This window comes from Arvicanthis niloticus, chromosome 12 (genome assembly GCF_011762505.2).
Source record: "Arvicanthis niloticus isolate mArvNil1 chromosome 12, mArvNil1.pat.X, whole genome shotgun sequence".
NCBI lineage: Eukaryota > Metazoa > Chordata > Mammalia > Rodentia > Muridae > Arvicanthis > Arvicanthis niloticus.
Genome location: NC_047669.1, coordinates 49,103,724 through 49,129,255, shown reverse-complemented (window position 1 = coordinate 49,129,255; position 25,532 = coordinate 49,103,724). Strand labels below are relative to the sequence as shown.

The 25,532-nt window shown below is 38.9% G+C and overlaps 1 protein-coding gene across 1 annotated transcript; it reads left to right on the top strand.

Annotated features, from left to right (window-relative positions):
- The first annotated feature begins 158 nt into the window (after window positions 1–158).
- Chmp2b (charged multivesicular body protein 2B) lies at window positions 159–24,207 on the top strand. Its single transcript, XM_034515661.2, has 6 exons — window positions 159–460; window positions 11,390–11,481; window positions 15,393–15,587; window positions 17,130–17,232; window positions 22,298–22,404; window positions 22,564–24,207. The coding sequence occupies exons 1-6, from the start codon at window positions 427–429 to the stop codon at window positions 22,672–22,674; spliced, it is 642 nt and encodes a 213-aa protein (XP_034371552.1). The 5' UTR covers window positions 159–426; the 3' UTR covers window positions 22,675–24,207.
- The last annotated feature ends 1,325 nt before the right edge of the window (window positions 24,208–25,532 follow it).

Sequence of the window (25,532 nt, the reverse complement as noted above, 5' to 3'; positions counted from 1 at the left end):
TCACTTGTGCCCAAGGTCAGCACAGAAACCTACCGAGCACCGTAAGGGCTCACACGCCGCCCGCCCGGCCAACCTAGGTCTCCACCGGTCTCGTCCGGGAGCGGGGAAGAGCGGGCAGCCTTTGAAGTAAGGGCACCGCTGCGGCTTCAGACGCGCAGTGCGCAGGCGTGCTCGCAGAATGCGCAGGCGCCGCCTAGAAGTGACTTCTCCAAAAAGTGGCTTAGTTCCCGGTCACCTGAGCACCCAGGACGCGTTCTCGGGAGCCTCCCGGAGCCACGCCCGCTGCAGGTCGCGCTTGGAGACCCTGTCCTCCTCCTCCCGCTGCTGCGAGCCTCCCCCGGGATCCGTCCTTCTGCCGGTCCTGTTCCCAGAACCTGGTCGGACCGAACCGGGCCGAGCTGGGCCGCCCGGGCGCGGCCGCTGACCATGGCGTCCCTCTTCAAGAAGAAGACCGTGGACGGTGAGTTCAGGGCCAGGCTCAACCTCCCGGGGTCTCTAGGGAGCTTCGGCCTTGGCTCGGGTGCTGTCCCTCAAGGTGGACCCGGGTCTGCGGCCCCACAGGTGACCATGACCGCGTCACTCAGGCTCCACAGCCTCACCTGGCCGGTTCGCCCTCCTGATTGCACTCACCCCACCCTAGTTTTTCTCCCTCCCAGCCCCCCAAAGGGAGAGGATTTCTGAGCTCCCTATGGGAGCTGAGCAGTGCTGGCTCTCGGGTGTCTTTAGACTTGGCGAGTTGTTGAATTTCATGTTGGTTTTTCCTGCTTGTTGGTTTCTTCTTCCGTGAACACATCCCACACTTCCTGATATCAGAAAGGAATGTGTGTTTACTAGGGGACAAGCCAGGAGGACACAGCAGGTCCATTTAGGAAATGAACTTGGGGCCAGGCTGGCCATATCTTTCCAAACGCCTCAGCGTTACACATAAGACTCCAACAGAAAAACATAAGTCCAAGGGAAGGGTCCGGGTACAGTTTTCATAGTGCAGATTTTTTTCTTTATGGTTATCTTTTGCCAACGAAAGTGAGGGTTGGGTAATTTTCATAGAAGTTCGCCTTTTTAATTGTTTCAGGTGGCTCAGTGCCATCTTGTGATGAGGGAAAAAGTGGATGTATTGGAATGTTCAAGTTGAGTGGTATTCACAGGCAGTGGGGTAGTGTGTATGCTATGCGTGGCTGTCCCAGGTATTACATTCCTACCAAGTCATCTAAAAATTGCTTTTCATTGCATGTCGAGTTCAGGTTGCTGTTGCTTCAGCCAAATAATCACTCCTTTGTAAGGGTCTAACCCAACCACAGAAAGAGAACTGGTAGCTAGGCTGTGATTGGTACAAACCCAGACCTCAGCCCGGAGTTGGGGTAACTCCTTCATTTCTTTGTGTTCACTGTTCCAGTGCCAGATTGGGGGGGTGGGGGGTGGGGGGAAACAAAGACACCATCTCTACCCTGCTACATGGCCTTTCATTTCAACACAGGATGCCATTTTTATCTCTAATTTATAAAACAGCATAATGCAGTTTTGCTTCTTCTGAGTGACTGACTGGTTTTTGTTTGTTTGTGTTTTCTTTTTTCACTATGTTGACTTTTTACTAATTGAGAAGCACCATTTTCAGCCTCTGGAATAGCTACTAACTTGCTATGTGGTATAACACAATTACATGAAGTGGGTGTTTCCTGAGATTTCCTGAAAATATTGTTTAATCATTAACATGACACTTTGGATTGTGGTGTGTGTGTGTGTTTCTGTACTAGCATTGTGATATTGTATTCTACTCCCTATTGGGGTAGGAAACAGTCATCTTGCTGCTTAAGTTTTATATTGTAATAAAATATTGTAATAAAATATGTATTAAAATATACATATTCACCAAAATTTTATATAGTGATAATGAGAATTTACTAAGCACAGAAAAAGCAAGTCTCTTTCTCACCCTGTTGCCACAATTTGAAAGCATTTTTAACAGTAAAATCCAATATTCTAGTTTTAATTGCTTAATGCTTGTAAAACATTTTCAAAGACAAACCTTGGCTTTGTGCTTTCTGCTGCTTTTAGCCACCCAGTGACTTATCCTTGAAGTTTAGGGGAGAGAAAAAGAGACAATGAGGGTGTGCAGGGAGGTGTGTGACTGCATGTCCATTTGCAGTTGGGTTGGTCCTAATAATAAGATTTTTCTTTCTGAATAGAAGTGTTTAGAGGGAAAAAAAAGTCTTAAGGACTTTTGCTAGGTACTCTACCACTAAATTAAAAAATCGTGTGTGTGACATTTCTGAATGTAAATTTAGACCCCAGGTAAATTTACTCCATCTACCAATTTGCAGACTTGACATTTTCCTAGATTATCATATTAATTCAGATCATTTACTGATGTCTTAATTGTGGATTACGTTAGAGCTTTACTGATGTTTGTTTTCCTTGTTGAAGGAAAGGGCTCTTGTTTTATATAAAAGGTGACAGCACTCCTCTCAGTAATGAGCTGGAATGTAATGAAATTTAATGTATTTTTATGCATTTCTCTCAGTTCCTGGGGCATGTTATTGATCATAAGATCTTTTACTGTATGCTGACTTTTTATCTGTTCTAGCAGTAATGAAATTCTGATATATAAGTAGGTAACTGCTTATGGATCTGGGGAATTATTGAATCTTTTTGTCTCTGGGTTGGCTGGAAGAATTATATACTATATCATCAAAGACTACTGCACATGTAAATTAAAAAGGGAAACAACATTACAACACATTACTATTCAGAGTTATGTTTAATTCATTTTGACACAGAGATGAACAGGTCTCTTCAGTGTATACTTTGTTACAGAAATTAATGAGAGGTATATCTCAAAGCCACTGGTGAGAAGGATTCCTTCCCATTTGAAAGTACAATTGAGCACTTGATTTCCCCTTTCTGAGTTGTATTATATGGACATGTACTTTTTATGATTTGCGGGTTATTTTCTTCTATGTGGCAAATAGTGACCTATTTATTGAAGAGAATTATGAACCTGTCCAGCCAGCATTCCATTAGGACTTATCATAACTGGGTTTGAGCAAGGGAAGTGCTGGGCACAGGGGTGGAGCTAGGAATAGAGTGAATGGGTGAAGTAGGCAGTGGCTTTGACCCCAGACCTGGAAAAACAGTAGCATTCTGGTGTGGTTTGGCTGGGTTTGGTTTGGTTTACATTGGCTTGGTTTGGTTGCTTGAGAAAGGGTCTGACAGTGTAGCCCAGCTTGACCTCATGACCCTGCTACCTCAGCTTCCCAAGTAGGGGAATGACAGGCGTTTGTCACTATGCCTGGCTAAAATAGGCATACTTATGTTGCTGAAACACTGAAATTTTTTTTTTTACCAGTTTTCAATAAAGACAAATTTTAGGTCTTCCTGTAAACCAGTACTGAGCTAGCCATTATGTATGCTGTGTTTAGTCAATTCTCTTGAAGCCTGTGATAGCACATTGCTATCATCACCTTTGGATTGACCTCGAAACTGAGTGCAGAAGGCCTAAGTAAGTGACTCAAGATCAGAAATGTACTGAGTAGCAGAAGTAAGAGCACACTAAGTATAGCCATGGCTATGTTTTTCTTAGAGGTCAGTCACATGAGATACACAATTTATTCTGGTAATCTCCTTAATTTGGTGTAGTTGTCAATTGTTTTCCACCTTTACCTATAAACCTGATTGTTCTCTTTGAATTAGTAGTGAAAGATTAGTTTTCATATTAGAAAAAACAACATATGTATATGTATGTGTATATAGGTGTGTGTGTGGATAGATAGATAGATAGATAGATATAAAATTTTGTGTGTGTATGTGTGCGCGTGCACAAGCTATGTGTTTGTAGGTACCTGCAGAGACCTGAAGAGGGCATTGGATGCTCTGGAGCTGGATTTATAGGCACTGTGCAATATGGGTGCTGGGAACTGAACGTGGGTCTTCTACTGTGGGGCCATCTTTCCAGCTCCAGAGCTTTTACCTTTCCTCTAGGCAGGGTTTTTGTGTTTGGTGTTTTCATTTTCAAAGCTATCCCTCAAACATTAGGGTATCCTGGATCTGTCTTGGGCCACCATGTACCTCTTGCATCATCTACTATTGACTGCCGTTAGAATTTGCATGCCATCATACCTAGATGTTGTTTCTCTGTTTTTCTTTAAGACCAGTATATCTACTACCTTGCTGAATGTCTGGATATAGTTTTCTCTAGCAGCAAAAGTCAGAGATCCGGAAGGGAACTTAATTCTGTCTTAAAGTCCACTCCTTCCCTGGCTGCCACTTCCTGTGTGATTGGTGCTTAGGTCACCTCCTCCTTTCACCTTATTACTGAGTCACTAATTGTCACATCTTCCCCTGTCGCCCCCTAAGCACTTAATGCATTCCTGTGTGCCTGCAGCTCCCTGTTCTAATCCTGACCCTGCTTGCTTTGCAATCAGCAGTCAACCTTCTGCTTTAATTTCTTGCACCTTCTCAGCCCTTTACATCCTTTATCTGCAAAGTTGACTGTGTGATTGTTTTATGGTAGTTTAAATCTGACTCTGCTGCTCCTCAGAGTATAATTTTTCAATGAATCCATGGTACCCAATAGTAAGATCTTTCAATAATGCCTGCCTTTCCTCCTCTGCCATGCTGCATTTTTGGCACATCTCAGAGGTCTTCTTCAGTTATGTTCTGCTGTCCATCAGCATACTGAAAAATTAGTCATCAGGATTCCTCTGAACCCAGAATTCTCTTTTCCTTCCCCTTCAGATTGGTCCTTCTTCAGGTCTTCCGTGATGCCTCCCCAAACTGCAGAAGTACCACATCACTTCTGTTCCTACAGCATTACATCTGCATCCCTACCACCCTTCACTGGAACTAATACTCTTCTATGCTACCAATTTGAAGAATGCTCTACAGGGATGGAGCAGTGCATCCTGGCTCTTGTCTTCTTCATTCTTGGATCATCTATACATGCTTGTTATTTATAGCTGGTGCATTTTTGAGTAAATTGGAATAAAAATGTGAAGAGGGTTCCTGTAATCCCACATTTATGAACCCTTAAGAAAGAAAGCACCATCTATAGTAACTAAATCCCTTTCAGAAAAAGTGTCTTCTCCCCAACTCCCAGGAGAAAAGACAATAGGATTATGGTATTTACAGAATTGAGATCTTGTATAGAATATTGAGTGTCTCCTTGGGGATTATTATCCTGAATATTTTATACTGAACATTTTATACTCTGTTTACCCTACATTCTTGACATACCAAAGAAAAAACAACTAATTGAATGTGGGATTCAAGGGCACACTGTGCTTGTCATACTGTTTTTCTTGACTGGTTTTAGACAGACATCATTGAGTACTGCCCTTTGATGTTTCCTATGCCCCCTAACAGGAGTGCTCTGCATTTTCAGAGCAGATAACTTTAGGGAAGTTGTCTTCCCCCTTATTTCTCTTTCCTACCCACTTTATGACAAGAACAAATGAGACTACATTTGCTGCCATATGCCCATTCAAGAAGCTTTCCTTAGCTTTTCAGGAGGTTGAGATTTTAAGACTTTGCTTGAGTGAACTTCTCAGCCTTTGATGACCTTTGACACCAATGGGAAATGGAATGACAGTGTGCTTCCTGTACTGCCATGGAGCTCTCTCTTTCGTTTTTGTCTTTAGTATTCTACCTCTTCCTTTCAAGACTTTCACTTAAACCTAGTCCTGTTTTTTTTTTTTTTTTGTAAATTAATTTATGAATAACAATAGGTTTTATTGTGATATGTGTATGCATGCCTATAATATGTTTGGATCATAGTCATCCTCATTCTCCCAATTTATCATCCCTGCAACTTTACCTCAGTTGTTTTTCTCCTGTGGCACAGTAAGCTTTTGACACCATCATCTTCTCCTGTCCCAAATCTTATGGTCATTTTTTATTTTGCTGGATTATGTATTAGAATGTCAGTAAGTAGACTTAAGACTCCCCAAGCTGTTTCTTTATATTGTTTCGGAGCCTGAGAAATCAGTTTGATTTGATCGCATATGGAATTCTGGTTCTTCCCCACTTCTCTCTTCTGCCTGATTCAGTGTTTAGATCCTTCTATGGAGTGACTTTGATGTTTCTTTTTCTTTGCTTTCAGTTTTTCTCCCACTTTCTCAAAATCCCTTCTTCTCATTGATTCTAGAAGGCTGGATATCTGGATATCTAGGGCCCATTTTCACTGTTTTGCTTGATGAACTCTCCATTCGGGATTTTCTTCTCTTCACAGGTATTACTGGGGTTCGGACAGCTCTGGTACCACTGCGGTGGTGTCCGCTCTTATCCCTGATGCTGGCTGCTGTACTTCACAGGGAAGGTCTAACATAGTGTCTTTCAGTAAAACAGAGGAGAGGGGTATTTCATGTTTTTTTTTTTTTTTTTAAGATTTATTTTATTATTTTATGTGTATGAGTATTTTACCTCCATGTATGTCTCTGTACCGTATACGTGCTTGGTGCCCATAGAGGTCAAAAGAGGGCTTTAGATTCCTTGTGACTAGAGTTACAGACAGTTGTAGTGCTAGGAATGAAACCCGCATCCTCAACAAGAGCAACAAGGGCTGGTAATCACTGAGCCGGCTTTCCAGCCTAGATAGTTTAAGTTTGGTCTCAGCTCATGTGATGGCTAATTAGGATAACTAGTAAGCAGTAAAATTGCTGAAATAAAGTGATTTCTCTCAAATAAATGAATTTAAAAGTATAAAAGCCTGTTTTCAGACTGAAGTCTCCATGACATTTCAGTTGTGCCCAGCATGTGGTGTGGTAGAGCAGCATGGCTGCCTCGGGACCAGGTGGACTCTGATAGGCTTGAGAGGCTCTGACAGTAATCCTGAGCTGCTCGCAGGCCTAAAGACACTGGTCTGCCGCTCCCTCCAAAAGATACTTCAAACTCTGTTGGAAACCAGTTCATGCGATTCTATTAATAGTTTATTATCACTTTTTGGTTTTATCCTTAAATGTGCAAATTATATGCAAATGATGAACATGCTGCAAGTGCGTTATACATCAAGTTAGGGCTTGACTTCAAATCTCAGTAGAAATGTATAGTTTGAGACTCTTATTTTAAGTTTATACCTTTTAGACTTATTTTTCTAAACATATAAACTCAACCGATTTGCATCCTAAGAAGGTAGAAAGACCTTTTTAGCTTATATCTTTCAAAGTCTGAAAACTTAAGGCTATGATCTTGCCAGCCAGGTAATAATACCAGTATTTCATGAGGAGGAGATCCTGACAAGCTTACAACCGTCATTTAATACCCAACACGGAGCTGACCTGGGTGGTTGTTAAGGGTCATGGAGGAAATAGGCTAGAGAGGGTTAGGTTGCATGCTGTATCACCTACACAGATTTTGGAAAGTTTCAGTTTGCAAATGCCAGCCGTTGTGAAGTACATCACGGCTGCCTTCCAAAGTGGCTGAAGGGGTGATTCTTAAGGACTCCAGGGCACACCCTATTGCCTATGAAGCAAGGGGTATATGGGAATGAAACATTATTTTTTATATGTCAACAGGGACCAGCATTAATTTCTACCATTGTCTTGGCAAATGTTCAAAATAGCCTTCTGCTGGACTATCTGGATGCTTGTATTCAGAAGACAATATTCAGAAAGTCAGAATTGGGAAGGAATCAGGTTATTTCAACTGGCCCTGAGAAAATAGATAGAGGGGCTAATAGTTATCAAATTTTAATCTTGGGGAATGGAAATATTTCAAGGGGGCTTACAGATGAACAACAGTCAGAAGGGTGGCAGCATGCTGAGTGGTTTCTTTTTCAGCCAGAGTGAGGATCTACTTTTTTGCTCTCTGAATCTTAGTACAAGCAGGAATAGTACAAGCAACTTTGATTTCTAGTATTTTGTTTAAATAGACATACTGCTTTTCTGTGTTTAAAACTTCATTGAAGCACATGATTAGAGCATAAGGAGGGTTTATAGGCCCACAGTATCTGAAAGTTACTACATGCTGGGTTCTGCAGAACTCTAAAAGATAATAATTTTATGTATTATAACCATGTAGGTGGTTTTCTTTAGAAATGAGAATGCCAGAAAAAGATTAGGGGTACAGTCTTTGCAAGAGGCAGAGAGGAGTAACCTAGCGAAGACCCAGGAAGGGCAGTAAGATTGCTTCCAAGGAGCAGCTACTGTTCCATGACCCAAACTAAGAGATGGCTCGTTATTTCAAAGATCCAAGTTTGCACTGTACAAAGATATCTGTTATAGCTTAGATTTTACTAATGTTTCATTGTATCCTTCCTCATAACCAATAGATTTTATTTATTTAAGGTAACAATTTAAATATGCTTGATCGTTTTATCCCTTCATATCTCATGATATTTATGCTATAAGCTCACTCCTAGGTATAATATATTGAGATGGTATTGTGACAATACATACATATACACATACAACTATTTGTGCCTTAACTGCTTAAGCCTGAGGAATTTCTGAAATAAACAGGGCATTGAGGTTAATTTAATAGGTACTAGCCTTTTACAAAGGACTACATCCTGAGACAGGATTCTGCAACTTCCTCTTGCAGAGCTGGATAGCAGTTGGAAACTGTTCACAGGGCTAAACTGAAAAATCTAAGGAAGGAAGGCAAGGCTATTTACATGGGTCCTGCATTGGACAGGGGTGAGTTAGGGGAAGTTCAGGGATAGTACATTTTGTAAGAAGTAATTGTTACCTTTGAAGAAGGTGGAGCCACAAGCAGGATACATGCTACCTAGAGGTTAATGATAGGATATCATGTTCTAACACACAGAGCAGGGGAGTAAAATGCATGTCTTACAAGCATGACCATCCCCTGGGACCTCAAAGCCAAACATGGTGGCAACACTTGTAATGACAGTGCTGGGGATGAGCATGTCAGGCAGATAGACTTGTAGCTGTTTAGTTCTTTCAGGGAGAAAACTGAAATCAAAAGACAAGGTGTGTGGCTCCTGAGAAAGAGCATACACACACACACACACACACACACACACACACAGCACAGCACACAGCACACATAAACACACATGCACACACGTGCACACATATGCACACACATACATGTACACACGCACACATGGATGGGAAGCAGTTGTCCCTACTGTTGCTGCTTCACTTACCCCATCTTTCCCTCTCTCATCTTCTGCCTCTGAAATTAAGCTTGACACTTCTCAGGATGTTTATCTTATCGTATGGATTCTCTGATCTTAAAGACCTTGGAGCTAAGGATGGAATCAGCTCTACTAAGAAGTAAATCAAGTGAAAAATAAAGTTGACCTTTAAAACATCAGAAGTATCTCAACCTTTCATGTTATTTATTCTGAATTATCCAAAAGACCAAGCCATTAAATGTGAATTTCATGTAGGATTGCTTAAGGACAATGGCGGGGTAATTTGTTTGTTTTATAGACTGTTCCTGTTCCCTCATATGAAAAGACATTTTACTGCCTTTTCCTACTTATCATAATATGTTTTAAAGTGTTATGATTATGTTTTAGTATGTAACATTAGATGCTCTCAGTTTATAGCTTAGAACAGTTTAAATATTACTAGATCTATTAACAACTGTGAGGCTGTGGAATATGCAGTAGTTAATTTTCTTTATTTTTTTCTTTTATGATATACTGTGTCAGCTAATGTATGCATAGTTACATAAAATTAACATAAAATTGAATTATCTTTTATTAAACTGTTTGGTTTCATTATAATATGTTTTTTTTTTCTTATTCAAGATGACCTTATGTAGCCTGAGCTCTTTCTTAGACAGAAACTGAGTGTCTAACTCAGTATTTCAGTGTGGATACTAATTATCCAGCCTTAGAACATAAGCATGATATACAGACTCACCCAGAGACTGTTCCCCTGCAGCTGGATTCATGTGTCCCAGGCCTTCTTTCTGACTAGATGTTCACAGCTTGTCCTGAAATACTGATGCTAGGAGAGCTCTCAGAACTCCGAAAGGGTCTTCCTGTTTACTGTGATTATTTTATTATGAAGTTTATCACATAAGGAAAAGGACATGAGGACACTCTAGGTAGAGTAAGAGACATAGAGTTTCTAGGACTGCTCTGGGTACTTCAATTACTTATTGATCACTTGTACATATTGTTTTAAGAAATAATCTATTTAAGTCTTTTGTTCAGTTTTTACCTGTTTATTTGCTACTGAGTTTTAGAGCTTCATTTTTATTATTAATTTTATTGGTTATTTTATTTTCATTTCAAATGTGATTCCCCTTCCCAGTTTCCCCTCCACAACCCTCCCATCCCTCATCTTCTCTCTCTGTCTCTAAGAGTGTGCTCCTAACCCACTCACCCACTCCTACCTTACCGCACTAGCATTCCCCTACCTTGGGTCATCGAGCCTCCACAGGACCAAAGGACTCCCCTCCCAGTGATGCCAGATATGGCCATTCTCTGCTACATAAGCAGCTGAAGCCATGGGTCCCCTCATGTGTACTCTTTGGTTGGTGGTTTAATCCCTGAGAGCTTTGGGGGTCTGGTTGGCCAATATTGTTGTTCTACCTATGGAGTTATAAACCCCTTCAGCTCCTTCAGTCCTTTCCCTAATGTCTCCTTTGGGGTCCCTGCACTCAGTCTGATGTTTGGCTGCATGCATCTGCATCTCTATTGGTCAGGCTCTGACAGAGCCTCTCAGGGGACAGCTATACAAGGCTCCTGTCAGTAAGCACTTCTTGGCATCAGCCCTAATGTCTGGGTTTGGTGTCTGCAGATGGGATGGATCCCTAGGTGGGGCAGTCTTGGATGGCCTTTCCTTCAGTTTCTGCTCCACTTTTTGTCCCTGTATTTCCTTTTGACAGGAAGAATACTGGTGTATGCTGGATATCAGTCCTCTGTCATATATATAGTTTGAGAATATTCTGTCTAAGAATTTGTAAGTTTTCCATTTTAAGTTATAGTTAAAATCTGCTTCGGCATCATTGGAAAATCTGTAGTTTCAGATTGATAAGACTTAACTGTATAAAAAAGGATCAATAAAATATCTACCATGTGCTTTTTTCCAAAATCCATTTCTGATATCCATATAGTGCTGACGGGAGAGGTGCAAAGGGTACCCTTGTGTGTTGGGGTTGTGGAGGTGGTTACCTTACCACATGCAACTGTATAACAATTCTCTAAGATACATTTTTTATTTGTATAAAATTTATAGTGGGTAAATTTCAAAAGCACTGCATATTTGTACAAATCTTTCTATTCTTTATATAATCTATAGTTATAATAGATGTTTTAATATTTGATTAGTTTATAGCATGTTAAATTGAAAGAAAAATTAACATCTAATAAATCATAGATTCCTTTTGTGTTACATTCTTTGTCTAGTATCTTAAGTTGTATTGAGGAAAGTTTTGAAGCCATAATTTCAAGGTCCTTTTGTGCTTCTCATAGATGTCATAAAGGAGCAGAATCGAGAACTGCGGGGCACACAGAGGGCGATCGTCAGGGACCGGGCAGCCTTAGAGAAACAGGAGAAACAGCTGGTGAGTAGAACGTTGAGGTTCAGCAAAACTAGAAGATTTGTTAGTAATTAGTGATGAATAATTAGCTAACTCAAGAAAGCAATTTATGAGAGGTAAGTGATTTACTTGAATAAGAAACAGCATTCAATCTCTTCCTGAATTTTCTCTTTTGTTATTGTGTTATTTGTTATCTTTTATCAAAATTCTGTTTCTGTTGATACAGAATCAAATTATTCCATTTTGTAAAACTTACGAATAATCTAGAAATAAATATTTCTTAAAACAGATGTTCCTTTTGATATTAAAATGAAAAATAGTCATGTAAAATGAAAGAGAGTAATAAATAATATCATAGCTTCTAGGTGGCCTTTAAAGATGATTGTTCCACGACAGTTTATTTTTAATTAGGTGACTATGACTCATCTTAAAATGTTCTTTATGCTGTATTTTTGAATGCATGTTATCCGTAATCTTAGAGCAACTTCAATGAGCAGTAAGAGACAAGCGATAAATTCTACATATTTAGAGTATGTTATTGATACTAGATGTAAGTATATTCTCTGAAACTGTTACTCTAGGTAAGTAATAAACACTGCTATCATTCCTCAGTGAAATACCCTCTGACATCCACTGTCTCTATTTTTTTTCATTGAGAATAATTTTGACATCCCCTAGGTTAGTGTATATTTCTAAACTTGTATAAAGACAAAATCTTAGATTCCTTTCTAGTTTCTTTCACTTACAGTTATTTTGAGGTTAATCATTCCTGCTGCATGTATGATGGATGCACATGTTTCCTAATTTATCTGCTTACTACCCAAGTACACAAATGGGGGTTTCCAGAGTTTCCATTAAGTGAAGTTACTATGTATATTTAAATCAAGTTTTGTACATTTTCATTTCTTCTGGTTAATTACTAGAAGTGAGATACATATTTAACCTTATATAAGAAAGTGTGAAACAGTTTGCAAAGTTTCTGTAATTTTTTCTCTTTGTACTGGCAATGGATGGGAATTGCAGCTGTTGCACATAGCTGGAGTGTAGGTCTTAATTTGAACCGTTCTCTGGTGGGTTAGTAGATGTGACCTTAAATTGTATCTCCCTAATCCTTAGTGATGCCGAGCTTCTGTGCAGGTACAGCCTACCACCTGCTTCGAGGCCATAAAAGGGTGGGATTACGTTGTAGGTAGAGTTGTAAGCAGTTGTGATTCTCCTTGCACACGTGAGTTCTAGGAACCAAGAGGGTGCTGGGAACTAAGCACAAGCAACTGCTCATAACCTCTGAGCCATCTCTCCTCCCTCACCAGTGTTTTCATTATTTTATCTTAATAGCTATGTGTGCCTGAGTACAAATACCTCATTAAGAGCATGCTTTGCAGATGTGCTCTGCAGGTTCTTGACCTTGTCTTCCATTTTTTAAATGTCTTTTGATACAGAAAAGTTATTTAGTATGATGTAAATAATTACACTTTTCTTCTGTGGCTAACACTCTTAATGTATTAAGAGATATTTGTCTAGAATAATTCACTATCATTTTCTATTATGTTTTCTTTCAGAGCACTTAAAAAAGTAACAACGGCATTTTTTTCTTGCGTTTGGTTCTGGGAGAGCCTGTCTCTGTGGTACTAGATGGAAGGGAGCACTTCATGGGCATGGATCTGTAACCTGTGTAGCGCCTTCCCTTGCCTTCTCTGTAGCAAGTCAGATTTCAAGAGTGGGCTCTTCCTGGACTCTGTGCTGCACCCATAGGTCTATTCTCAAGCCCAGCACAGCGGTGCTGTAGTAACTGTGGTTTCATAGCTGGACGTCAAGTTAGAAAGACATCTTCATTCGCCCTGCCATGTCCTTTTACTCAGAATTCTGTAGGGCAGTGGTTCTCGACCTTCCTAATGCTGCAACCCATTAATACAGTTCCTCATTTGTGGTGACCCCAACCATAACATTTTTCTCATTGCTAACTTATAACTGTAATTTTGTTGTTTTTAGGAATTATAACATAAATATTTTTGGAGCTAGAGGTTTGCCAAGGGTCACCACCCAGGTTGAGAACTGCTGCTTTAGGGTACTGAAGTACTTCACATTTCCACTGGAAACACTAGAACAATCCTGTCACTTCTACAGAAATGACTAGATTTTGATTGGAGTTAAATTAAATGTGTGGATTATTTGGAAGAATTAACATTTTAATAGTAAGTCTTACTGTCCATGAGTGATTTTACACATCTACTTCTTTAGATCTCTGAAATTATTTATTTTTTATTTACATTTTTTTAACTTGCAAGTATATAGGCCTTATATTTTCTTGGATGCTATCATTAAGAAAAGAATACATTTCTGATTACTTTTGCCTAAGATACATATAGATGTGCCACTTTTTTATATATATCTGAATTCTCAGCTCATTTATTCCTGTAGCCTTTTTTACATGCCATGAAATTTCTACATCCGTGGATTATAACATCACCAATGAGGGAGGCTTTAGGTCTTCATTTCCTGTCTTTCAACCTTTTTATAATATATGTTTTATAAATTGTTTAAGAATTTCATACTAGCCAGGCAGTGGTGGTGCACGCCTTTAATCCTAGCACTTGGGAGGCAGAGGCAGGCGGATTTCCGAGTTCAAGGCCAGCCTAGTCTACAGAGTGAGTTCCAGGACAGCCAGGGCTACACAGAGAAACCCTGTCTCGAAAAACCAAAACAAAACAAAACAACAAACAAACAAAAAACAACAACAACAAAAGAATTTCATACTATGTGGTTTGATTGTATTCATCCTACACTCCTCTTACTAACTCATTTTAGATTGACTCTGCCTCAACGTCATGTCTTCTTTTCCCCTCAATAACTACAGGTTACACCCTGTCCATTTATTAATGAAATGTCGTATCCCCCACCTCTGTCCCACCAGGAAATGAATCTGCTTTTTCTTTGTCCAGTGTTCTACACTATAGACACTGTCCACCCACTGATCCCTGGTTCTCAGATCAGCTGTTGCAGCACTTGCAGACAGTTACGCCATGTTTTACTTTAGCAATGGGACTGTTCAAAAGATGCTGCTGGGAATTTTGCTGTTGCAAAGGAAAGCTATACATTTTTTTCCTTAAAGGGAGCCAAAAGTTTATCTTATGTATATATAGAAAAAATTAAACATAGTACAGTAATGGTTTAGCCTTGCAGCTTCAGCCATCGTTGGGATCTTGACACATCACTATGGATGAGAGAAAACAACTGTGCTTGGAACGATTCTAGCAGCCTGTTTAAGAGAACGGTTGATGTCTCTCTTGGGCACGTTGTCTATTTGACTGTTCCTCCTTTCAGTCTTGTCAGCTGTGATTAACATATTGTGTGACACACTTAACCACATATGTACAGTCTTAGGAGTGACCTGATAGTTTTAGTCCTGGTATTATGAGAAGATCCTCTTTACTTCAGGCAATAGCTCTTGTTCTTAAATTTATTTGCTCTGGCATTAGTGTAGCCATTCCAGATATATTTGGTAAACATATAACCTGTTTTCTACTTTTCACACCTTTCTCTTGTGCTTAGGTTTGGTTTCTGGAGATAGTGTATAGTTACATTGGCTTTTATACATTCTAACAGATTCCTGTTAATTTGGGTATAAGGTGGACTGTTTCAATGCAGCCATCTGCGTTATTAATTTTACTACCTCAGTCTTCAGTTTCTTTGTTATACTGACTGTTTTTCTTACCTATTTTTGGATTTTCATTTTATATTTTCATCTGGGCTATATCCATGTACTGTTTTGTAGACTCTATTTTCAAGACTGAGTGTAGCAGTGCCTCCTATGTGAACATGTGGCTGAGTCTCTCGAGTTATGCTCAGTGATGTTATGACTGCTAAATATGTTCTTCCAGAGACTCTCTGATGACTGCCCCTTGATTTTATTTCCTTATCTTTTTTCCTCTTCTTAGGAGTTAGAAATTAAGAAGATGGCCAAGATTGGTAACAAGGAAGCTTGCAGAGTTTTAGCTAAACAGCTTGTCCATCTACGGAAACAGAAGACAAGAACATTTGCTGTAAGCTCAAAAGTCACATCTATGTCCACACAAACAAAAGTGATGAATTCCCAGATGAAGATGGCGGGCGCCATGTCTACCACAGCAAAGGTAACTGGGAAACTTGGTGTCTGTTTTTCAAGGATATGTAAATATCGATTTTCAAATCAGATTTTAAAGCACTTTCTGGTACATTCGTGGTATAAAAATCTTAGGTATTAATTAAGTGAGTTATAATACTAGGCAACCCAAATAATTGCATCTAGCTTAGTGATTGGGATATTAAAAAGTATAGACATTCTTGTTTTTCCAAGGTCACATGTAGCTTCAGAGTTTATATGGAATGTACATAGAATCATGTTTTCAGTCTTTTCTTTTCAATAAATTGTCAGAGAAGTTGGTGATTTCTTTTTTCCTATTATTTCTGACTATATTCGAATAACAATTTACTCTTGATTTATTTGTAAATAATGTTCAGAACCACACATATCAATACTTTAAATTGAAACTTTCTCAGTCCCAAAACTGAAGAACTTATATATTTAATTGTGTGTATGTGTATATTCAAATTATATGTGTATATACACACTATATGTGTGTGTGTGTGTATACATACATACGGTATGTATATACAGTATGTATATACATATATACATACATACACACTATATAAGTATATATATATGTATATATACACATACATACACATACTATATGTGTGTATGTATACAATCAATGCTTTAACTGTTGCTGTTTCAAGGTCTCTGAGGATTTCAGTTATTGATGAAAGTACACAAAAGCAAGTATTTTGATCTCCTCTATGGTCTTACAGACAGACAAAACTAAATGTCTGACTAATTTGGGAACAAGGTCATATGAAGATCACATACCTAGACAATTAACTTTACACAAGTGTTGAGGCAAACAATTACCCTGCTCTTTTGTGTAAATGATAGGCTCAGAAATGAAATCTAATGTGCTTTTGTCTTATATGTGTATCTGAATTGGAATTCTTAATTAAGTGTCTTAGGAATGTATTATTTAGTCAGCAAGTATTTATTTTTTTATGTACTCAAGTAGTCAAGCCAGTATTCAAGTAGCTAAGTAAGTACTCACATAACTAAGCCAGGACTTAACCTGAATGGAGTTTTAAGAGTCTCTTTGAGAGGCAGCTCACAGGAGATGTAGTGTGAACAGGACTCTAAAATTTTGCCTACACTCAAATAATATTTCAGGAAATTGTGTGGCCTTGTGCAAGCTATTGAGCCATCTATGACTCTGTTTTCCATATGTAGTAGGAGGGGAAGGAAGGAACCAGCACATGAAATGCTTGTGTTTCAATTGTCATTTAACTTTAATTTCAGAATATGCAAATTGCTTAGAACAGAGGAACACTCATAAGGGACTAGTGTATGTAACAGTTCTGTGCCAGGGTCAGTACATACATTTAAAGGGATAAAAGGTCAATGTGCCAAGGGAGCCGTAGGGGAATGAGTTAAATGGATTTCAATTCTTAAGCCCCATAGACAAGTTTTTGAATTAGACTTAAAACACTAGGTCAGTGGAAAATGTCTGATGTGCTGCCTTTAGGTTTACTGTGTAGTGTAGCTTTCATAATGAGGTTGCTAACATAGCCCTTTTCATTTCTTAAAGACGATGCAAGCAGTCAACAAGAAAATGGATCCACAGAAGACACTACAAACAATGCAGAATTTCCAGAAGGAGAACATGAAAATGGAAATGACTGAAGAAATGAGTAAGTTTAAGAAATGTGGAGTGTTCTCTTTGAATTAACCGAGTTCGTGTCCCAGCAGTCCCATGTCACAGCCGCACAGACCATGAAGACAGAAGAGACACCACTGGGAACTACATTCATGTCATGACTCAGAATTCTCAGTGTTTTAACCAAAGGGAACATACAGAGTATGTTCTGCCAATAACACACAGAGCCAGTGGCAACATGCACAGGGCTCATACAGGTCCAAGCCAGATGGGGCCCCAGTACTGAGAAGGGAAAGTGGACATGCTCTCCCATGACCAGCTGAGAAGATGTATGCAGCTGACATCCACCTTCAGAGGAAAGGATAGTTTTCTCCAATGGAGTCTCTGCTTGTACAAACTACACTTAAGGACAGGACACAGCCTGACTGCAGAAGGAATTCAAAACAACTCAGTGCTAAGAGTGGAGGGGTTTGTCTCAGAATGCTTTGTCTGGGCTTGTTTGGGTTGTTTTGGGTTACTTTGTTTATTTTTTGTTTTTTTACTAATCATTTGCTTATTTATAATAGCTTCCAATTTGTGTTTTTATGTGTTTCATGTATGTGTGAGTGAGTATGTGTGAATGTGTTTGTGTATGTGCATGATTCTCTGTGGTTCTCAAGCTTTTTCCTTCCCCCCTCTTGTTTCTTAGTTTGTTGTGATCTATTTGTTGGTTTGTTTTTTTTTTTTTTTATCGTCCTGTTTGTTTTGGTTTTGTTTTTTTCTTTTTTCTTCAAAGAGAGAGAAAGATGAAGTGGAGTTGGATGGACTGATGGAGATCTGGCAAAGATGAGGGAGGGGAAACCATGTACCATAATTTTATTACTTAATGGCCTCAACAGTTCTTAATTTTACTGGATAGTATAAAACAGTGGTTTTAAAAGTCTCAGTGTGGTGTCACACTGGATACCTGTTCCTGTAGAGGAAAGGCAATGTGCCTCCTGCTTATGCTTTTATGTCACAAAATATCATTAAACTTTCTAAACATACTGTGGTAGAAAAATGGTGGCTCAAAGGCCTCTGCCCAGCCTCTGTCAATGACGCTGCTGTACATGAGTGCCCTGTCTTCCTGGGTTTGTGACAGTGAGAGCACACGCAGTCAGAGGCCTTCTTTATTTTCAAAATCATGATAGTATAACATAGACATGCACTTTCCCTTAGAAATAGTTTCAGTATCAGGCTGAGAATGTGTCTCAATTGCAATGATTGCCTAATATTCCTAAGGCCCTGGTTTGCTACATAGCAATAGAAGAAAACAAATAGTTTTACGATATCGCCTGTTATCAATACACCTTTATTAAACGTTTTATTTTCTTCAATAGGGTTAGTTTCAGATTTTTAATTTATTTAACAATCTCTCTTTAAAACTGAGTGTGTTTGCTAGGCAATGGTGGGCACACCTTTAATCGCAAGACTTAGGAGGCAGAGTCAGGTGGATCTCTAAGTTTAGGGACGACAGTCTACAGATCAAGTTCCAGGACAGCCAGGGCTACACAGAGAACCCCTGTTTTGGAAAAAACAAAAACTGAGTTTGTTTTACTTTCTTGATTGTTAATATCTGAGGCCCCAAACGTGTTTCCAGCCAAACAACCCCAATATTTATTTTACCAGTGATGAACAAGTGGCCCCAACATACTGAAACATTTTGTGTGTCAGTATTCTGCTTCATGATATTTGTTTTTTCTGGCTGTTTGCCACCTGTGAGGCTCAGCCGGTTCAGCTCAGCTCACCTGCTACCATTTCAGTGTAGCATCTGGTCTAGCAAACAGTACCTTTTAAACTCACTAGACTGCCACATGGGCTAATAGTCTCTTGTTCCATATGAGGGTGTCATCTTGGTGGTCTCCCATGGGTGTCATCATTGATAGAACAGTTATTTACTTCCGTTTTTTACCATAGAAAACACAAAAAGGATCTTTGAAACATTATCTGAAAAATTTTCCAATGACAAGAGAATTGTTATCTATATAATGGTCATTATCTAATATGCTGAGATGATTTCCAGTTATGGTATAGTTACTATCCAGCTAGAAGAGTTAAACTTAAATTTCTGTTAACCTATAATCAATAAGTTCTCATTTAATCAGGCAGCTGTCATGTCTGTCATAGTTATTGCATTTGTATTTGGCTACTTTTTAATCTAGAGTAGCACTAGTTAAAAAATAACCTATAGAGTGTACATTAACAGTATTGTCATTACGTAAAAGTCAGTGTAAGCAAACATACTTTTTCTTATTGAAAATCAATTTATGTTTTTTTCCATAATATATCCTGCTTATGGTTTTCTCTCTGTCTAATCCTGCTATTTCTTCTCCTTCACTTTTCCCATCTAGATTCACTCTTTCTGTCTCTCACTAGAAAACAAAAGGGCTTCTAAGGGATAATATATAATACATAAGATAATATATGATATATGATATATGATATATGGTACATGGTATATGATATATAATACATAATACATAATATATAATATATAATATAATATGTGAAACAAAAACTAACATGTCAGACTAGGACAAAAGAAACAGAAGGAAAAGAGTTCAAGAGAAAGGAAACAAAGACCCACTTGTTTGCATACTCAGGAATCCCCAAAATTCCCACAAAACTGGAAGCCATAGCATATACACAAAGGACCTGTAGAATTAAAAATAAATATTCTCTGTGTGTGTGTGTGTGTGTGTGTGTGTGTGTGTGTGTGTGTGTAAAAGATGACTTTAAAAAAAAAAATAACAAAAGCCCTGACATGACCTCATAAGACAAGGAACCTCCAACAGTGCCATTGAGTTCATTTTCTGTTGGCCATCCACTGCTGGACACGCAGCCTGCCCTTAGGAGTAGTTTGTTCCCCAGTGAGACTCCCTGGGAAAAAACTAACTTTTGATTTGCAGTTGTTTTCAATTAGAGTCTGCTTCTGGGTTAGGTACAGGTGCCTATGTCTCCTCCTTTTAACTCTAGGGCCTGTCTAGTGCAGACAGTGCAGGCCCTATGTGCATGCTGCCCTTGCTTCTGCCATCTGACACATGTGCTGACCCTGCTGATTCAGAGGGCCTTGTTTTCTGTGTCCTCCATCCCATCTTGCTCTTACACTCTTTCCACCTTCGCTTCTGCAGGGTTCCTGAGCCCTGAGGGGAGGGGTTGATAGAGATGTCCCAGTTAGGCCTAGTGCTCCAAGTTCCCTCACTCTCTACTTACCTGCCTGTGGGTCTCTGTATTTGTTACCATCTGTCTCTAATGATGCCTGAGCAAAGCTCTTAGGAGTATAGCAGAGTGTCACTGGGAGTCAGTTTATTGTTACATTCATTTAATAAAACAGTAGTCTTTGGGTTGATTCTTGATTCCTGGGAGGTCTTTTCTCATATTCTTAGTCAGCCAAGCATTGTTGAGTATAGATTCCATCTTGTGGACTGGGCCTTAAGTCAGGTCAGATATAGGTTAGTTACTCCCAATACTTTGTGTGCCATGTTACTCAAACTTGTTCACAGTCAAGCTTTGGAACACAGCCTGTCAGAAGTGCTTATGTCCTTGTCATGTTTCCTTATTGGCTTCTGAGGAGCTATCTTCTCTCCCTCCCTCACCTCCTCTGCAGTACTTCTTCCTTTAGGCCTCCGCAGACCTGCCTGGCCTCTCACCTGTCTGGTTGCTATTACCATTCTGGTTACTCACTGCTGAGTGAATACTCTAGAAGTTTACTTCTGGAACATCCTATCACATTCTTGGAGCAGGTTCTTGTTGACCACAGAGTAACCAACCAAACAAACAAACAAAAATGTTAAGCAAGTTTTTAGTAAAGACTTGCTAGGCCAGTATGAATCCTGAGCCGAGATAGACAAAATGACTTGCTCTCAGAGCTACTCAATACTAGATGCAAGAATTGAGATCTTAGTTTGGATTTTATTTATGTCTTAATGTGTATTTTATAGTCTTTGATATTTTACATTATCATAACCTTTTAGCCATTTATAAATTTACATCTTAGTACTTAACAAAGAAAATTTTCAATCTTATGCCAGTCTCCAGCTCTGTAACCAATGGCTGGACTACAGAAAGCAAGTGTGCAATTGCTGAAATCTGCAATTTCAGATATTAGATAAGATGTCTCATGATGTTGCTTGTGATTTTATATTAACAGGAACACTGAAGTTCTAAAATTTTTGTACTTTGGCCTTTTCCCAGAAAGGAAAGAGATGATAATACCATTAGTAAACTTGCAGGGCTAAACTTGATATTATTCTTACAGTCAATCTATTAAATATTCAGTCATATATTTTATTAAAATATTCTACTTATATCTTGAATGTTAACATAAGAAATAATGCAAATATGATAAAAGGGCAGAAGAGTAGTTATCACCTAGATACTAATAGACAGTTTGAGCACATTTTTTCTTAATTACATTTAATAGCTCAGGGGATACTATTTGTAGAATCATATTTAAAAACTATAAGCCTCTAAGTGTAACTGTCACATGCGTTTTGTTTATTCAAGATCTAGTTTTATAAATCATTTCCTTCCTCCCTTCCTTCCTTCTTTTCTTCCTTCTTTCCTTTCTTTCTTCTTTCCTTTCTTCCTTCCTTTTTTCTTCCTTTTTTCTTCCTTTTTTCTTCCTTCCTTGCTTCTTTCCTTCCTCCCTTCCTTCCTTCTTTTCTTCCTTCCTTCCTTTCTTCCTGCCTTCCTTCTTTTCTTCCTTTCTTTCCTTCCTTCCTCCCTCCTTCCTTCTTTTCTTTTCTTCTTTTCTTTTCTTCTCTTTTTTTTCTTTTATTCAGGTGCTGAAGCCTGAACCCAGAGCCCAGCGCACAGTAATCACAGTTTCACTGAGCTTTGTTTTATTGTAGGATTGTATATTTTAAATGGCATGGTGCCGGTGCTTTGGCTCAGGAGTGTGTGTCAGTATAAATCACTGACAGGTGAAACTGGAGTTTTGTAGATTGTGGTTTCTCCTAAATTTGTTTTGTAAACATTAAAAATATGTAGGTATAGTTTGATTATATTGCAGAAATATAAATCTAACTTGTACCTCAGTTGAAAGTAAATACTTTGCTCACTTTCTTTTCCCCCGCAAGTCAATGACACCCTTGATGACATCTTTGATGGATCTGACGATGAAGAAGAAAGCCAGGACATCGTGAATCAAGTTCTTGATGAAATCGGAATTGAAATCTCGGGAAAGGTAAGAATAGCTTCTTTTCATAATGAAAATAGCATCGGTCCCATTTGTCGGTTGTTTTGCTTGGTTCCTTAGCTATCTGCATGGTTTTCTGTGTGCATCCTCTGTCCTCATCCAAATGTTTGCTAATTTGTTTTTCTCCCATTTTCCTCTGTAATGTAGATGGCCAAAGCTCCATCGGCTGCGAGAAGCTTGCCATCTGCCTCCACTTCAAAGGCTACAATTTCTGATGAAGAGATTGAACGTCAACTCAAAGCTTTAGGGGTAGATTAGATCAAAAAGCCATACATACTGTTCTCACTTTGGTCTAAAGTGAGTCCAGTGTAGATTCCTTTTACAAAACACATCTATTTTGCAAAAATGCAGACCATGAGTGAACAGTTATTTCCTGACCCATGGCTATTTTGAATCCTTTGCCAAAGAATGCCAGTGATGCAAAAACAATGGGAACAGTTTGGATTTTGACTAGAGCCACCACGGTCTGAGATGTGTGCAAGCTGAGTTCTTTTCTGCATGGCATAGGGAGATGGTGTCACTACTTAGTGTCGGGTTGTGTTCTAAATGGTTTTACACTGAAATCAGAATTCATGTTAAGGGCATCAACTTAAAGAGACTTGTAAAAATATTAAAGGTATATCATTAATTCTGTATCTGTTGCTTGTCCTTTGTAGATAGTTATGTTAGGACCACAGGCAATGCAGCTGCCAAATGAGTTTTAAACCATCTAAAAGAAGAGTGCTACTTAAACATCTGTCTTAGAAACCGTCATGAGCTTTTACTTGTCTTCCATTTTCCCCCTTTGGGAGAGCATTCTAGTTGGTAAGTTTATTACCTTTCAAAATGTGCTTGGCACCTGCCTTAAATAGCACAAACATATTGTGCACATCTTTAAATTAATTTAGCTGGCAAAAAAACAATTACATTTTAAAATAAAATTGAGACTGAGAACAGTTACCCAATCTGTCTTATAAAGCTTACAAAAGTGAATTGTATATAGTTAGCAAAATGAAGAAAGAAGACACTGAATTAATAACATTTTACAGTAATGAAACTTTGGTCTTTCTTCCAAGAACTGAGATTTTCTTTGTATGAATTATACCTTAGTCTGTGTTGGAACTTTGAATTGTATTAATATACGCATTAAACCCTCTAAACCGAAGCCATTCTTCTAAAGGAAGGGCTGCTCCTATGACAGTACTTGATCTAGATTTCTAAAGTAAAAATGTTTTTGTTTTGTTGTGTTTTTGGTAAATAAACTGCAGCTTTGTCAGAAACGAGAGCCTAACGCGCATCTTTGTCCCAGCGGTATGTAAAGGGGAGATAGCTGTGCTGGGGGGGGGGGGGGGCACACTTAGAAGGAGAATGTCAGTTAGGTTTATTTTGAAGAAGGATGCTGTAAAATAGGGATTCTGACACATCGCAACACAGAAACTGTAGAGATCCTGATCTAAAACCTGGCTAATCCGGATGGGACCCCTGGACTTCGGTTAGCAAAGGCAGTAAGTACATACCACAGCTATGTATGAGGGAGGCATCATAAGTGCAGGGAGCAGAGGCACTGCCGTCTGTTCTAGAATCCGTAACCATTCTGTGTTCAGCACTGACAGTCTAAAGTGCACTGTTCACATTACTCTTGAATGGGAATGGGTCTAAACATTGTACTGTATCATGGGATATTACACCCAAACATGTTTTGGATAAACATTATAATGTTGTCTAAGTTACTTTTTTGTTTACATGTGAGAGTTTTGAGTTTTAATATTATTTTGTCTTTTTAAAAAAATTCAATAAAGATTATTGCTCTTATCTATTTTTTTCTTAAATCTTTTGTGTTGTTTTAACTGTTAAGATTAAAAATTTTGTATATATCTAATCGTTTAAACAGTAATTTTTGTTAGTTTTCTGTAAGGAAGTTTAGATAACTGTGCTACATAAAAATTTTAAAATGACAGAAAATGTCTCCTTTAAGAACTGAAAGTTGGAGGAGGAGGGCAACCCCATAGGAAGACCAGCAGTCTTAACTAACCTGGACCCCTGAGATCTCTCACACTGAGCCACCAACCAAGCAGCATTCACTAGCTGGTCCAAGAACCCCAACACATATACAGCAGAGGTCTGCCTGGTCTGGCTTCGGTGAGAGAAGATGCACCTTGAGGACCCAGGGAGTGAAGAGATCTGGTGAGGTGGGGGGTGGGGTGGAGAGGGGACATCCTCTTGGAGATGGGGATGGGGTGGGGAGTGGTGGAGGGGGAGTGGAGGAGGGAGGAGGTATGGGATGAGGAACAGTCAGCAGACTGGGAGAGTGATAAAAACTGGACTGTAAACAATGACTAAAGAATAAAAAAATTAAAAAATAATAACTGAAAGTTGTTACAGAATCAGTGTTTGCCAGTGGGACAAAGCCAACAAGCAATAGTTGCGAGTGAAATAGACCTCATCATTCTTTTCTTGCAGTCTCGAACTAAACATTTCAGAGTTAGGGTTTCAGGAACACAAATATTAAGTAATTGCTTCTACTTTAGTCAAATACAGCTACACAGGACTTTGGACACAACATTAGGAGTAAAATTTTTTGACTTACTACATTTATAAATGTTTTGGAAGGCACATTACAGTCATAGTAAACCTGTCAGTACCTTCATTCTCTTTTATTAAAAGAGTTCAGTTTAGACCCTTAAAGTATAGGAAATTAGTAATTTTTATTGGGTGGACATAACAGAAATAATCATCTTTAGAGGTTAAACCTTTATTTGGTAATTGGATTTCTGTAATATTTATAGCCAAACAACATGTGCTTGCCCGTGGACAGAAAGCCGACTAATACAGCAGTGTCTCTGTGAAAGGAGGTCTATTCTGGGTTAGGGATGGGGATTTCATTGAGAGTACCAGCGTAATGTCATCTAGTGTGGACATGCAAATATACATGATGACACTTGACATTAGACAGCATAAAATGACTCCACGGGAGCAGGTGTTACAGACTGTACTTGATCCTTGGAGGGAGTACCAGGTAGGCTGAAGCTGGACTAAAGCAGCCCAAGACTGGATTGTATAAAAGGGGAAGAAAGTCTGGAAGTCTGTGGCTTTATGATATTTGACTTTCACGGTAATGTATAATATTTTATGATTCT

Coding starts and splice junctions, on each gene's coding strand:
- Chmp2b (XM_034515661.2), top strand. CDS start 427: ATGGCGTCCCTCTTCAAGAAGAAGACCGTGGACG. Junction 11,482..15,392: donor AGAAACAGGAGAAACAGCTG/GTGAGTAGAACG, acceptor TCCTCTTCTTAG/GAGTTAGAAATTAAGAAGAT. Junction 15,588..17,129: donor CCATGTCTACCACAGCAAAG/GTAACTGGGAAA, acceptor CATTTCTTAAAG/ACGATGCAAGCAGTCAACAA.